Genomic DNA, 17,016 nt, shown 5'->3' with positions numbered 1-17,016 from the left:
AGATCCCAGACAGGACTGCAGAGGGAGACTTCAAAGCACATTAGTGATTTCATCAGACCCCTTTCAGGAGCTCACTCTGCAGCCATAAGGATGGTGGCTCGAGGGGAGACCCTAGTAGCAGAAAGACTAGTTAGAAACCATTGAAATAGTCCAGGTCAGAGAGAGGAGGCAAGGCTCTAGAACCAGGTCTCTAGCCTGACTCTGGCCCTGCCGTGGCGTTGGGGTAGTTTGGGGCTGCTGATCTTCGGGGTCACGTGGTGTGGGTGGTCTGTCAGCAGGCGGAAGCCGGGAGAGGTGAGCTACAGCAAAGTGGGTGATGGCCGTCTGGGGGCTGAGTTGCGGGAAGAAAGAGGTTAAAGTGTTGACAATAAAAAGGGGCCACTCAAGTTGAGTGGTGGTGACAGAAAAAAAAAAGAGTGGTGACAGAATTGTAAGCACAGGCGAACAGGATAAAGTCTGGCACCGTCATTTAGGAAAAACTCTAACTGGAATCTGGGGCTGAATCTAATCACAGTAAGACCCTGCTGGTTTACCAAAGGATCTTTCTTCTCTTGCACTCTCATGCAACCCCTTTTTTTTTGCGGTACGCGGGCCTCTCACTGTTGTGGCCTCTCCCGTTGCGGAGCACAGGCTCCGGATACGCAGGCTCAGCGGCCATGGCTCACGGGCCCAGCCGCTCCGCGGCACGTGGGATCTTCCCGGACCAGGGCACGAACCTGTGTCCCCTGCATCGGCAGGCGGACTCTCAACCACTGCGCCACCAGGGAAGCCCCAATCCCTTTTTTCTATTGCCAATACATGATCACTTCGTCTGTTAGCCAGCTGTGGATTAACTTTGCACTTTCCCATAATTGACCCAGTGCTAAATTTCTTCCTAATCCATCAACTACAAAGGGTTTTGACAGGCATAAGCGGTATTATGGTAGAATCAGGATTTCAAAGATTAAAATGGAACTGCTTTTGAAACTGAAGCCAATATAGGTCATGGAATTCAGGAGTAAGAAAGATGGTGCTTACCTGCTCCAAGACAACACACAAAAGCTGGTAGCTTATCCCTTTCAGTAGGTAAAGATCAGCCTCCAGCAAAAGCTAGACTAGAACTAGTTTTTGTTTCTTTACCCCTAGGCCAGGTTTCTTCCCCTGAAAGCCTGCATCTGCAAACACTTTATACCATACTTCTATCCCTACTTCAGGATGGATGAGGCAGGGATTAAAGTATTTGTAAGATTTATTCACAGCTTGAATATGCAAGAGTAAGATTTTTTTTTTCTGATTTCATACTTTCAAGCCAATTAAGCAAGCATCCTTTACTACATTACTGCTCAAGTTGCTAATAACTACTGTGAGGAAATCCAAGAGTAACTCCCCAAAAAGAGACAAAACAAAACAAAAAACTGGTGTGCTTTTTCAACCCAAATTTGCATTCAATATCAGCGCCCACATTTACTTGGAAGGAATATCTAGCTTAATTTATACAGAACTATTTAAGTGTAAGTTTAAACCTGTTAGGAAGCTGGTGAATATGTGACCCAAAGAAAAATCTTTGGGCTCACATATATATTGGACTTTATCAAAGCCTTCAGTATTCCGTATATAATATCCAGAATCATTTTACCAGATTCAATTCGTTACTATGTGATAAAGCAAGATTCTGAAAGAATGCTTACAAGTTAACACACAAAGCTGATATGTAAAATTACAACTCTTTCACGACAGAGGCCAAAGCAAAGCAAAACTAAAATGTAAGGAGGAATAAAAACATTTTATCTGTGTATTCAGAATCACACACAAGTTACCTTTACAGTTCAATTTACTATATAGAAATCATTTGGGTTTTATAGTTTCAGTTAAATTCTGAACTGAGATTACAATAGTTTAAAAAAATTGTTAACATTATTTTAAGCAAACCAAATTGAAATACATAAGTTCAAACTTCAGATTTATGGCAAACAGTCTTCAAATACAACACAGATATTTCTTAAAGTTACCGTATCATTCATGTCTTACTTGCAACTCTGAGCTGTTTATACACAGAATAGCTCTCCTATAAATATGGCAAAATCGACATGCCATGAAACTCAAAGTTGTATAGTCAGGCCAATGACTCAAAGTTGTACCATCTCTTAAAAGATTTGGCATTTCTGGACCAAAAAGCACAAGTAAAGAAGGTTAGGAACAATTCCTCCTCATTACAGTTAAAAAAAGTTGCATGGTAGCTTGGAATTTTGCATAAAACCCCACATTACATCTTGGAAAAGCCCAAGGGTAATTTAGATGACAACAGATTGGGGTCTTTTTTTTAATTAATAGGACCCACAAAATTCAAATGGGAATTAATCAAATCAAAAATATTAAGCACCTACTGGTTTAAGAGATTGAAATTTATTAGAGATTCATGATCAATTTCCTTCCACCTTGAAATCAAGGTGTAAAAACCAGCTATTAAGTGCATTCCAAACTTCTCCTATGTAGCACAGGTAGAATTTTCTGTCCATTGGCACCAAAGTGAAGTCACATTTCCTCTTGGTAGACAGAAATTCCACATCTGAACATAGAGTAAGTTAGGAAAAAATGACCCCTGTTGCTTATTACTATTGTGATTCTGAGATCTAGGATAACTAATATACTAGCAGTGAACAATGCAAATTCCTGGCAACAACTGTCATGTTAGTGACTCTAACTCACTTCCCCCAATCACCATAAAATTTTAGTATGAAAAGAATTAAAACTACACTAAGCTGAACAAATGGGAAATAACAAGAAGCTAAGTGAACAGCTAAAACAAAACAAACCCTAAGTCTGAAATCACTGCAATTGAGAAACTGAAAATAGGTGTGCTTCTCCCCACCCCACCTCACAATTTTCAATTTAAATAATATTCCGTGCAAAGGAGCATCAGGTTTCTGGATATAGATGTAGCCCTTCTTTAAGATTTAGTGCGCTGCAGTTTTCTGCAATTTTATTTCCCTCCCCCAAAGTTTTTTCAAGGTACTTAAGAGAATCTTCCATTTCAGCCAAAAGATTTGTGATTCAAAGATTTACTAAGGTACTCTATGCATTCTATCTGTACAGAAACACCTATTAATTATTACAATTGGTTTATGAAGGATTAACATTTTTGGTGTTAAAACTGTTAAACATCATGCTTACTGCACATCAACTCTCCATAATGAATCTCAACTTCACAATGATTTACCAAACATTTTACTTAAATTACTAATTAAATAACTGAAAAATGTACTGAGCCAAACTAAACTTAAATGGGCTATAAAGGAAAATAACCTTCTAAACAGTCCATATACACATCTATTTCGAAACTACTTTTGCTAGCTAGCCCCTTTCCCAAAGTTTTAGCCTGAAAAAACAGTAAAATCTACACAAAATTTTATTGCAATCATACAAGGGTTACATTAGGTCAAATACAATACTATGATGCAATTGTACATTTATTAAACTACAGTTCAAAGCACAAATTTACACATTCTAAATACACTAAACGTATCTAATGAAATCACACTGGTCTTCCACTGACATTTGATATATCTGGGTGAAAGACATTAACTTTACAAGACTTTTTAAACACAAATCCTTAGTATAAAAACTGTGTACTTGTATGTAAACGGTTTAATGGGGAACCCAATTAATGGGCTTCCATCTCCACTAAGTCATCCATTTTGTTGCATATTTTATTTTAAACGCTTAAGGGGTGGGGCAAACTGGTAAGTTTAAATGTGGATACATTATCTTAATCTCCCAATTACCCCCAGTGAATTATAGGTGAGAGCTAATTTTGTCTGGTCCCAAACAGCTATTACTAGTAGTTTTTGTTTCCAAGAGAATTAACAGAATAAGATTGTTCAAATTTTTTCCACACTGGAATGTAGACCAGACAAGCTTAACCTGCAACTTCATATCTAAAAAAGCGTTAATGCCTGCTTAAGCTTCAGTGGAAAAGTTGTCTTCCTGGCTCAACTGAATGCAAGAAGGCACAAAGAAGAAGTTCTTCATCATTGTGTCTGAAGTAATTCCAGCATCTTGCATCTCATACCTACATAAGAAAAAAGAAAATTTGAATTTAAGGATAAAGAGCACACAACCACATAACAAATGGACAATGAAATAGGACTGTAGAATAAGTGGTCTTCCAATTACTCTTTTTTTTTTTTTATTTTCATTTATTTATTTGGTTGTGTTGGGTCTTCATTGCCACACGCGGGCTTTCCCTAATTACATCAAGCAGGGGCTACTCTTCATTGCGGTGCGCAGGCTTCTCATTGCAGTGGTTTCTCTTGTTGCGGAGCTCAGGCTTTAGGCGTGCGGGCTTCAGTAGTTGTGGCACATGGGCTCAGCAGTTGTGGCTCACGGGCTCAGTAGTTGTGGTGCACGGGCTTAGTTGCTCCGCAGCATGTGGGATCTTCCTGGACCAGGGCTCAAACCCGTGTCCCCTGCATTGGCAGGCGGACTCTTAACCACTGCGTCACCAGGCAAGTCCCCCAATTACTCTTAAAAGATCATTTTGCTATTACTTTTAAGTTGTGCGTTCATTACAGAATTAAAATTAGCAAATGTTCTTTCACCTCAAATACCCAATCTGCTTTAAAACAAAAACATCTTACCAATCACTGTATGACATCATATAATAAATAGCTGGCCTCTGAAAATCATTAAAAGCAGATGGTTCATGGAAAGAATCTGCTCCCATGTTATCAAAGATAAGCCAATCTCCCACATTCAGCTCAGGAAGAAGACAGTTTTCCACAATTTGATCAAGCTCATCACAGGATGGACCCCAAAGGCTGCTTGTAAACAGAGGCTCATCTTCCTTGTATTTCTGTAGGAAAAAAAAGGTTGTTGTTTTGTTAGGTTTTTACTCAGGCAGGCACTGAATTTGAAGGTGGATAAGAGCATTTTTTCACTATCTCAGATCAAATGTGCCCCTGGAAGAAAGGCCTAGAAACAGCGGCAGTGATGCTCCTTAACTCTATCTAAGGAAGCAACTAAAGGAACTCAGCCAGAGATATGCAAATCCTCAAAAAAGGGGCAACCTTCCCCCATCCTAAAATATTTCTCCAAAAATTGGGATGTATCTTAAAAATAACAGCTCGTTCATAAACTGCCATATAAGCAGTTTTTATATTATATGTAATAAAACTTGCCTTGTGAACCTCTGGAATGGTATTTAAGTCCTCAGACAGTTTACTTGCAAAAGAACCATAAACACCATCGTTCATATAATACATGAAGGTTGGTTCATCACTTCCGGTTTTTCCTACTGAAATGAAACAGGAAAAGTAAAGATGAGTTTAGAGTAAAACATCTAAAAGGTGTATTAAAGTCTGAATTAGTATTTACAGAACTGACTCGTAGGTTTCACATTCCTCAAAACATAAACACCGATATATATATACTGACATACCTTAAAACTGTTAGCCTAAAATACTGAACACACTTCACAAAGGAGGATAACCAATGAAGACATGAAAAAAGTGCTCTACATCATTTGTCACCAGGTAAATGCAAATTAAAACTACACACTGAAATACCACCACCATACGCCTACTGAATGGATAAAATTTAAAACACTGGCACCCCCCCAACAAAAAGTCAGTAAAGGTGAGGAGCAACCAGAACTTGCATATATACATTGTCATTGGAGGGGCAAAATAGTAACACCATTCTGAAATCTTTGCAGACACCTACTCTGTGACCCAGCAATTCTATTCTTAATCATTTACCTAAGAGAAATGAAAAATGTCCACAATTCCAGTAGTACAAGAATGTAGTAATAGTTTTATTCTTTTTTTGTGTGTGTGGTACGCGGGCCTCTCACTGTTGTGGCCTCTCCCGTTGCGGAGCACAGGCTCCGGATGCGCAGGCTCAGCGGCCATGGCTCACGGGCCCAGCCGCTCCGCGGCACGTGGGATCTTCCCAGACCAGGGCACGAACCCGTGTCCCCTGCATCGACAGGCGGACTCTCAACCACTGCGCCACCAGGGAAGCCCTAGTTTTATTCTTAATAGCCAAAAACTGGGAACAATCAAATAATCATCAGCAAGAGAATGGATACAATGAATATACAATGTATATTCATTCAGAAAATGGAATATTAACTGGCAATAAATGTAAAACAAAATGGTTCAGACATTATACTGAGCTGTCTTAAACAGAAGAATATATGTTATATGACCTCATTTATATGAAGTTCAAGAGCAGCCCAAACTAATCTATGGTGGAAAAATAATCAGAGTGATTATCTGGCAAAGGAACAAAACTGAGAAAAAACTTTAAGATACGAAAATTATTTGTAGCTTGATAGAGATGACAGTGTAAGACTTCATTAACTTGTCAAATCATACATTTAAGACTGTACTGGTTCTTAAGGGGAATCAATCACGTGGGTAAGTTTATCTAAAATAAGCCTATCTCAACATCAGTATCAAGAAGAGTTGGATTCAGAAAGTCTTATTATGGAATGGGACCTTGGCTAGGGCATTTTGAAAAGCTCCCTAGCTGCTGCCTACTGATGGATGAAGACCACCCACAACTTTATAATCCATGAAATGTCCTACAGTAAATTTATACCTGAGTAGTATCTGATAAACTCATCTTCAAACTAGCTGGAATTACCTACCAACAGAAACAAAACTATAAACTTTTTAACTTACCTCCAGAGGAAAACTTATTTTCAACAACTTTCTTTGCAATGATATTAACTGCAAGTGTAAATGCAGAAGACACATAGTAGCTTCCGGGTTCAGAAATTATCTTAATGCCGGATCCTTCAGGAAAGTAGACATCCAACAAAGGGCTGATAACATGATTAACCTATGGATTTAAAACCCCACATTATGGTTTTAATATTGGATTAGATAATTCACAATATTAAGAGACTGATAGCTATTAAATTTTCTAGGAAAATTAAGTATTTGAATTATAGACCATGAAGCTTTGTGATAAAGCAGGCTTTCAAGTCATCAAAGTTTATTTTCTAACTATCATAATGGCATAAAAAAAAATTTTCTTAACTCCAATGGCAAATGGCTACTGGTGATTGTTTAAAGTCATGTCTCTATATTCAATCACTATCAATGAAGGAACAAGATTTCAAATCAGTTTCTATATATTAGGAAGGTGAGGAGTGGTGTGTATCTGGATAAAATAGCTCAAGCTCTCCAAGTTATGAATTCATTTGTGCCATCAAGTACTGAAAATAGAAACTTTCTGTGATAAAATTATGCTATAGAGTTTAAACTTTTCAAAGTTAAGCTATCTTCTCATTGCCTATTCATTTTCTTAGAATAAAATTTTAAACAATGTTACACCTTTAGTTGCTGTAAAAACTCTCGTCTACAAATCTACCAGGTAAGTAGTAAAGAATGAGAGATTATTCCAGTATGTCCACCCACTGAACAAGGTTTACCTCTTCCAATTGAAATTCGGTTCCTGTGAAGCCTCCACCAATGTCTAACATGTTCATTGTGAAGCCAAATTCTCCCTAGAGATGTGGAGGGGGGAAAATCTTTAAATGCTTTTCCAAATTGTAATGCATATAGGGACATTTCAAAAAAAAAAAGGAGGTAAATAATCTCTGTTCTGACCTTTAGTACAGTAAATTTCTTGCTTTCTACTAACAGAAGCAGATTCATTCAATGTTATATATATTGTCTTCCTGATGTTTCTGTATTATCTTTAGACATATGCAAGTAAATTACTATTTAATCCCTTCACACCCATTTTTTAAAATGTGCATGTCATAAAAAAGAATGAATGAGCATACTTCAGGGGCAGAAAACCACTGAATCTTAGATAACATCCTGGCTTAAAATATCAAAATAATTTAAGGGAAAAACTTACAGCCATGTCAAATACACATCGAGCATCAGATAAAGCATGTACATATACTTGAGATTCTTTGCAAGCACTTGAAACATGAAATCTGAAAGAAATAAGAGTAATAAATTTGAAGCTGCTGCAAGTTTTAGAGGCCTTTCCTGTAAGTCCTTTCTCATTCACCATACTGACACAAAAAATATTCACATTAACCTTACCAAATATTTAAAGCATTAGAAGCACGAGCCTCTAATCATCCAAGTTACAATACCAGCCTTTTAGAAAAGTATTATCCAATATTAGGATAATACTGTAATTTTATAAACAATTTTTTATAAGTTATCAGTTATGCTTCATGACTATCAGATAGGGACATGCTTTTTATGTATATATGGTAAAGTAACAAGCATCACCCTACAAAACCTTTAATTTGAACGCACAATTTTATCTAAAAATATAAAAATGTATCTACTGTGAAATAAATACAAGTGAACATTAATTCAGCTGAGTAGTACTGATACTGGTTAGTATTCATTAACAGTGATACTTATCAATGATTCAGACTATTTAAATTTAAATAGGGAATTCCCTAGCGGTCCAGTGGTTAGGACTCCATGCTTCCACTGCAGGCGGCCCGGGTTCAATCCCTGGTTGAGGAACTAAGATCCCACAAACTGCATGGTGCAGCCAAAAAATAAAATAAAATAAATTGAATTGAAATATGGTTCTTTCTGTACCCTGACTGTGGCAGTGGTTACAAAAATATGTTAAAATTCATAGAAAAATATACCCCAAATCAATTTTCCTGTGTGTTAACAATAAAATTTAGCTGAACTATGAAAACTCTCCAATACTGTTAATATTATCAAGTATGGTAGATTTAAGCTTAACAGTAGTGATTCTTTATCCATCTTTATGAGCAATTTTAAAATTTGGAGCATTAAGCTGCTCCAAATTTGATTCAGATCATGGTTCTGAAACTATGATCAAAATCATTAACTCTCTGGGTCTTAGTTTCCTCACACAGAAAACTGAGAGGGTAAAATAAAGTCTACTGATTTTTTGAAGTGCTCCTGAGGAATTAAAAAGAAGAGGAAAAGTCTTAGGATAGGAAAAAGAAAAAATGAAATGACATCTCCAACAACTTAGAAGCTGAATGCCATTTTGGTATTCATTAGAAGTCTAGTAAATCCCTCCATTCAATTTAAAAAGAGGTGATTTACATTACTAACTGAATTGTTATTTACTATTTTCTCTCTTTACTGGGTGAGGGGAAGGTACAGGTACAAAATAGTATGAAGGATAAGCATATTTAGTTGCTTTCCTGAACTAAGGGAAATGTGTATATTAAACCCAAAGTTGAATCTATCATAGAGTTCATGCAAATGAAATTCTAAATCAGTAACATAAAGACAAAGATTATCATCACAAAATGGAAGTTTAAAACAAATACTCACTTAACCCCAATAATTTGGACATCAAGTTCCTTAGCACATTCCAAAAGATGCCTACAGTTCTTCAGGGTAGTGCCAAACTTCATGTTACCCTCTTCACCTCCAATATTATCTTCTGTTGCAATATGTAGTAAGACCCTAAGAGAAGGGGAAGATGATTGGGGCAGAGTTGGTTTACATCATCATCAGCACATGTGAAGCCTGAAGATTGTAGGAAGTGTGTTGATTATGTTGTCAGCGCTCCAAAATCCAGCGTCGGATGAATCAAGTGAACCTAATGAAAAACAATCCTGTATAGAGAAAAAACTAGCAATTAGGGCCTAAAGCATGAAGCTTACAAGGATGGGAATTTGGAAAATGCAGGAAGTTAAGACTCTGTTGTAGCATCAAGAGTTGGTTGGGCTCTGTAATGAAAGACATTACTTTCAAATCAAGTCCATCAGTCCATAAATCCACCTAGAAAGACTAAATTGAGTAGCAATGCCATCGTTGTCTTTCAGTAAAAAACGATCAGGACTTTAAATATTCCAAATTTCCTAAATTGTTCTAGTTAGCGAACCTTCTACCACTTATTCTGAACATTCCTCCCATTAATTTTGTACATCTAACAAAAAAATTAGGAAGTCCTAAGTTATTTTACGTATCTCAACAGCAGCCTTTTAGACTGCTGATTCAAATCTATTTGGTATCTCCTTCCAAACCACGCCAACCAAGGCAAAATGATCACGACTATCAGGCCATCTCCCAAGTAATTACAAACCACTAAAAAAATGCAATTATACAAAAATGCTGTTTGTAAAAGCAAAATTATTCTACCTACAAGTAGAACCAGCTCTATCAAGAATATACCATTCCATTTATAATCTAATACAGTAAACACCCCAAATCAGGTCACAGAAAAGGAAGACTCCCCCCCACCACCCCCAGAAGACTTTTAAGAGAGACAAGCGGTTCCCTAGAACCACTTTATCAAAAAACTGGCCTTTATCAAAACAAAGGTTTTCAGAGTAATAAATCCTGTCAGGATACCTTTCTAAGAATACCATTAAAGTCAATAAGAAAATTATGGATACAAGGGAAATATGGATATGATACACATTTTCGGCAACATATAACATACACAATAACTTATTAAAAAGGAAACAATTTTGTACTAATATACTTTCAGTATATTGTAAAATCCTCTTGATATACCAATTCATGGCAATATTAATTTTGCCTTAAATTTTTTTGCTTTTAAAAAGTGAAGTTTTTAGTTAAAAAAGTAACTCTTGGGATGCATGTAGGTACAAGTAAAAACATTAAACTTCCTGTTTGAGGAGAAGGGCCTTCAAGAAATCCCAGGAATCTATGGACTAGGTTCCTAAGACACTGACACAAAGGACAACCATTCAAGAAACCACATCTAAGGGCAGATTAAACCCTCAGCTAACCAGGAAAAAAAGCTGACCAAAACATCCTGTTCCCAATATGACAAACAACTAGCATGGTTAATGTAATTGTGAAAATATAGCTGTGGTTCTAATTTGATTATCCTACCAACCAGATTCTCTTCCTTGAATTAAAGATTATAAATTCATATCCCAAAATGCCCTTATCTCATTCCAGCTCCACAGGAAGGATCAGAAGTAGCCAATAAAATGCTAGTAGCATTTTCCATAAAGGAACTTGAAATAAGTCACAGTAATCACAACATATACCACTGCTCTACATAAATGCCCCCTTTTCCCAGGCTAAAGACAACCCCAAACCCTAGGTAATAATATTCCCATGTACCTAGTTTTACACTTACTTGGCATTTGGGTGATTACGTGCTATTTTCTTCAATTCGACTTCATTGTCACATGTCATGATATTCACTCCAACTTTTGCTGCATACTTTATTTGAGACACTTGCTTGCAAGGACTTATGTAAATGATGTTTTCTGGAGATACACCCAATTCTTGCACTAAAGCCATTTCAGTCTAAAAACAGATTTTAAACAGTGTCATCTAAAAGGCAAGCTTTCTATTACTTTTCAATCACTACCCCATACCTTTATTTTTTGGTTAAATTCAAATTATATAAGGTTAAATTAGGATTATGTATGTCATAGTTTAGATTCCGGTAATGCTTACTATACTGTACTCTGTTAAAAACCTTTTAAAAAGCTATACAGGGACTTCCCTGGTGGTGCAGCGGTTAAGAATCCACCTGCCAATGCAGGGGACACAGGTTCGAGCCTTGGTCCGGGAAGATCCCACAAGCTGCAGAGCAACTAAGCCTGTGCACCACAACTACTGAGCCTGCACTCTAGAGCCCGCAAGCCACAACTACAGCTACTGAAGCCTGTGCGCCTAGGCCCATGCTCCGCAATGAAGAGAAGCCACCACCATGAGAAGCCTGCACACCGCAACAAAGAGCAGCCCCTGCTTGCACTAGAGAAAGCCCACACGCAGCAACAAAGACCCAAGGCAGCCAAAAAATAAAATTAAAATTAAAAATAAATACTGATCCTATTTTTTTAAAAAAAGGTATACAGGCATATCTCATTTTATTGCACTTTGCAGATACTGCATTTTTACAATTGAAGATTTGTGGCAACCTTGTGTTGAGCAAGTCTACTGGCACCATTTTTTCAACAGCATTATTTTATTTGATGTATGTACATTATATTTTAGACATAATGCTATTGCACACTTAATAGACCACAATATAGTATAAACATAACTTTTATATGGACTGAGAAACCAAAATATTCATGGGACTCGCTTTATTGCAGTGGTCTAGAATACAATCTGCAGTACCTCTGAGGTACGCCTGTAATTACCATCAGAGAAATCTCATAGTTTAGGATATTATCTTGCTGTCATAAGAAGTAATTTGGTCAAGCTAGCTCTAGGCTAAAAATGAGGAATAACAGTTTTTGATTAAAGAAAAATAAAGCTTATAAAATCTCATCTCACTGAAACGTTCCTTGAAAGGTACACTTGAAAGTTTGTAAATTTCCAATATTAAACTGCAAATTTAAACAAGAGTTAGGAAACACATTCAAAAGTCAAAACTTCCTTGCAACTGTTCTCCTACTGCTGTGGGTCACCAAAAATTAGTCAATTTTAAGATGTTGCAGTTTAGTAATAAAGTAATGAAAATGACTTACTTTATTGGAACAAGCAAATCCAGTTCCAAGAGCTGCCAGAATCTCAAGTACAGCTGGAGTGGAGTTGCACTTTACTGTGTAGAATGGCTTTATCTGAGCCACTATGTTCTGCCACTGACTGTGTTTCTTCACAATCTTTCCAAGATCTCCCACAAAAAATGCATTTTTCCCTGTCTATTATGGTTATGAAAAAGAAAAACATAAAAAACTATAGAAAACAGAGTATCATAAATAGGAAATAACTCCCTTTTCCTCCACAAATGAGCCAAAATAAACATTTACATACTACCACACTTAAGGCTTGTTTCTTTTTAAATTTGACTCTGTGCTGTGCTATGCTATGCTGGTATAGAAAATATTCTCTTCGATAAAAAAAAATATATCAATTATAGTGACTTTCTACTTCAGAATTGCCTCAATTTTACTTTTGGGGAGTGGAGGGGAAGAAGACTACCTATTTCCTTCCATGCTTTCCTTAACCGTTTAAAATAAACCTACTTTAGCAGTATAGAATCTAATTTCCTAATACGGTGAGTAGAATGAGGAAACTAAACAAAAAGCTGTATCTCCATTATGAATTTCACTTAAAGACAGTAAAACAAGGAAACAAAAGAAGCCAATTTTTAAGGAGATAAAGTTGGTAGTTTGTGTGCATATAGGTGGCAAACTTGAATTTAAAAATACAGAAGTACACTAAATGTCAGATAAATCTGAGTAAGGATATTCTTCCCTCAAAAGAAAGAAAACTGGGGGATTTCCCGGGAGATCCAGTGGTTCGGACTTGCGCTTTCACTGTTGTGGCCTGGGTTCAATCCCTGGTTGGAGAACTAAGATCCCACAAACCACATAGCGTGACACAAACAAACAAACAGATTTTAATTAGGGATTGGGAGAGATGTGTAATGATTTCAAAGTTGGGGCTACTCTAGGGGTAGAGAGATGATTATGAATGTCATCCAGAGCATAAATTACCCAATGTTAGATGGCAGACAAAATAATATTAAAAACATACAACATCCAAATATTGTTTGAAAAGCCATGAAGATATTACTGTTTTCTATAGTCCACATTGTTTGAAGATATACATTACTGGAACATACTGACCAAGAAACAGACACGACCAGAAATTATGGGTTACGGGTGGCACATATAGGACAGTTGTACTGAAGTTACCCCATCCTTAAAAAACATGCTGCCATCCCCAGGAAGTGTGTTGTAAAAGTGACTAAGACTAGTGACATCAGAGAATTAACTGTAGAATGACTTAGCTATAGAACAGACTGAACGGTAGGACAAGTGTCACTCTTCCTCACCCCCCCAAAAAGAATTCTGATGGCAGAAGAGAGAAATAACAGGATTTTGCTGGTGTGTGAGAAGACTTAAGCACATTTGTAAAGGTCAAGAGAAGAAGAAAGTTTTTTGGATATCCTATTACTGAACACCAGTAACACAAAAACAATTCTTCGAATTTGGGGAATATGGGAAATTAGCTTCAACAAAAATTCTATCAGTAAGGCAGTAAACAAAATTTTTCTATCAGTAAGTACGAAACAAAAATGATCTTAAGTAGCAATAAATATGATTCTATAGAAATTGACACTTGGGCAGTGGAGAGTAAGCATTCAGTATAAATTCTCATTCAACATACACAACCAAGATTATCTGAAATATAAATTAAAATCTACGGAAGTACACAGTTGAGAAAAATGGGTAAGAAGCCATGTACTGATTAAGTGGATAGCTGGCAACATATCAAGAAAATAAAAGAACATACAGGGCTTCCCTGGTGGCACAGTGGTTGAGAGTCCGCCTGCCGATGCAGGGGGAAGATCCCACATGCTGCGGAGCGGCTGGGCCTGTGAGCCATGGCTGCTGAGCCTGCGCTGAGCAATGGGAGAAGCCCGTGTACCGCAAAAAAAACCCAACAAAACAGGTGCTATAAAGCACAGAAGAGAAAGGGCTGTCCGGAAGCATTTTTTTTTTTAATGTGAGCTAGAAAGAAAATCTCATCACTTCTCAAGGGGAACTGGGGTTGTCAAGTCAAGACAACCTGGAACAAAGTACTTTTATTATATTAAGACCTTGGAAACAAAGCATTGATGCTTCAGATTTCAGAAATTTATAACACTGTTTTCAGAAATGTGAGATGACACACTTACCAGGGTATGTTCATAAACATAGTTATCAATAACATTTCCAAGGTTTGTTCCTTCATCCAACAGGCCAACGGAGTAGTTTGCATCGTCAATAAATCCTTTCATCTCAGCCGTATTCCACAAAGCCGAAAGTCATAAACCAGGAAAAACAAGAGACGGGCCACCAAGCCTTACGTCTGGGTCCTTAGAATATGCAACAAACTGTCAAAATAGAAGTTATTTCCAAGTCTGTATTATTTCATTAGTCAAACCTAATGTATGAGTTGTCAATGAGAGTGTGTTAATAAGAAGTACCCAATTCAGTGAAGAATCTGTGATCACTTAACACTTTCAGAAATACTAGATCACTAATATCCTTTCCTTTAGTGCCCATTTTAAAGCAAATAAATGTGAATTTATACATTAAAAAAATAAGCTTAATATGACAATTTCTTGAGAAGGTAATTGACACATATGCACAAAATATTACAAGTAAACATGGTCACCTTACATACAGAGTTGCAGAGCCAGTCTGTTTTATTCATCTTGTTTCGTGATTCCTCCATCACACACACAATTTTACTCATTTTAAGTAAAGAAAGCTAGCGGAATAAATGTCTGCAGCTAAGAAATCAAAACAGTCTGAACTTCAATACACTGCCAGCCACATAACAGTGTGCTACCAGGTAACTGCAGATTAATGTCTTCTAAGTAAAATTCTAGAGTAGGTGATGTGTAAATATCAACAATAGGAATGAGTGAAAGTGGAGGCCAACTTTAGGGGACAATCCGTAGTTTTGATACACACTATCTAGATCCCACCACAAGCTAAAATGGACTAGTTAAATCAAGTTAACAATGTTAAGTCTCTTATGAGGTGAGCTGATTGGTGAAAATGTTACTGGACTACAAGTCAGCAGACCTACTCCTGGCTGTGTCATTTAATAGCTGCGCAATCTGAGGTCAACTTCAGTTAACTACCTTAACTACTTCCTCAAAAGATGGTTGTAAAAAAATTAAAATCGCTTGTTTAAGTGTTGACTCGGAAGAGCTAAAATTAAGTCACCAACTGCCAGAAATACAAAAATGCCATCATAATTTGAAACTAGGCATAAGCTAGGAACCTATTATACATCCTAAACCATTTATTTACTAAGAACTCTGATTTTTAAAACGGCATCAGACTAAATCCAACCCCTCCCCAATCAAATAAAGTTTTCCCTCTTTCTCCAAATCACCCACTGTCCTCTGGAGCGGCACACACAATAAGTTTATGTTCTTTGCTGAATTCACTGGTCCTTACGTTACTTTAGGCAAAGATTTATTTTAATATAAAGTCCATAAACAAAACAAGTCCTCTAGACAGGATGCTACTCATTGCCTGGGACTGATTTCTGGTTGCCACATTAACTATAACAGACATAGACCAGCTCTTGGCAACCTATTTTAAAACCTGCACAGCTTTTCCTACATCCTTGATTACCCCCTTTCCTTTCTCCTCTCCCTGCTCTATGCAAGAGTTCACCATGGGTGACGGCCCTTGTCCTAAAAATATACTCCATTTCAGTGGTTCTCAAAAGCGTCGGCTTTCACGGAGCAACTAAGCCCGTGCGCCACAACTACTGAGCCTGCACTCTAGAGCCCACGAACTACAACTACTGAAGCCCAAGTGCCTAGAGCCCATGCTCCACAAGAGAAGCCACCGCAATGAGAAGCTCACGCATCACAACAGAGTAGCTCCCGCTCACCGCACTAGAGAAAAGCCCACGTGCAGCAACAAAGACCCAATGCAGCCCAAAATAAATAAACTAAATAAATTTTTTTAAAAATTGTCGGCTTTTTGGTTGTACCAAAACAAACTCATCAATAAGCCAGAGCATTAGTCAAATTTCATAAAATACAAGCAGTATTTTAAAAATGACAATTTTATTTCCAAGAACTCAACTACATTCAGTTTAGCTGAGCAAATTTCTTAGATTATGATACCAGAAATGATTTAAATCTGTACCCAGAAAGTACACATTTTAGGTTTGAGGATACATGTTTATTTTAAGCAATGTAAGACCAGCTGGAACATCAATTTTAGAGGGATATTCAACTATGCACTAAAGCAACAGAACAGATAAAACCTACTCATTCAAAAAGATCAATTATTCTATTAATGATGAAAAATACTTAATCAAGATCTTTAGCCTAGTATTTCCACTCATGAGACTCTATGCAGTATTTACCTGGGAACCTTGAGTTATCAATTACTGACCATCACAGGCAACTGCTACCAAATGTAGTCTAGCTTTTAAAGCCAGGACAAGATGAACCTCAATTTCCTACATCTAGTGTTTACAAGAAGGCTAATTTTCCTCTAACATCAGGATCCTAAACAGCTGCACAAACATCAGGCCCATTCAATCCAGTCTCACCTGCTGAATGCCCACATTCTTCAGAAATTTTTCTAGA

General features: G+C 37.1%; 1 protein-coding gene across 6 annotated transcripts in view; it reads right to left on the bottom strand.

The window, feature by feature from the left end:
* Positions 1-1,210: 1,210 nt before the first annotated feature.
* Positions 1,211-17,016, bottom strand: part of AZIN1 (antizyme inhibitor 1) — a 32,916-nt gene continuing 17,110 nt past the window's right edge. For 2 of the 6 annotated variants that reach the window (XM_029222823.1, XM_029222822.1), the window contains 10 exons: positions 14,584-14,781; positions 12,425-12,598; positions 11,077-11,249; positions 9,288-9,574; positions 7,855-7,936; positions 7,421-7,495; positions 6,666-6,825; positions 5,157-5,272; positions 4,617-4,831; positions 1,211-4,048 (listed from right to left, as the gene is read on the bottom strand). In XM_029222823.1, the coding sequence (XP_029078656.1) occupies positions 3,937-4,048; positions 4,617-4,831; positions 5,157-5,272; positions 6,666-6,825; positions 7,421-7,495; positions 7,855-7,936; positions 9,288-9,370 (843 nt within the window). In that variant the 5' untranslated portion in view covers positions 9,371-9,574; positions 11,077-11,249; positions 12,425-12,598; positions 14,584-14,781 and the 3' untranslated portion in view covers positions 1,211-3,936. Of the gene's footprint in view, positions 4,049-4,616; positions 4,832-5,156; positions 5,273-6,665; positions 6,826-7,420; positions 7,496-7,854; positions 7,937-9,287; positions 9,575-11,076; positions 11,250-12,424; positions 12,599-14,583; positions 14,809-17,016 lie in introns of all 6 variants that reach the window. The other 4 variants (XM_029222818.1, XM_029222820.1, XM_029222819.1 and 1 more) reach the window with 4 other exon arrangements.

This window comes from Monodon monoceros, unplaced genomic scaffold (assembly GCF_005190385.1).
Source record: "Monodon monoceros isolate NGI ecotype Baffin Bay Population unplaced genomic scaffold, NGI_Narwhal_1 Super_Scaffold_14, whole genome shotgun sequence".
NCBI lineage: Eukaryota > Metazoa > Chordata > Mammalia > Artiodactyla > Monodontidae > Monodon > Monodon monoceros.
This window is presented reverse-complemented; position numbering and strand designations above follow the sequence as displayed.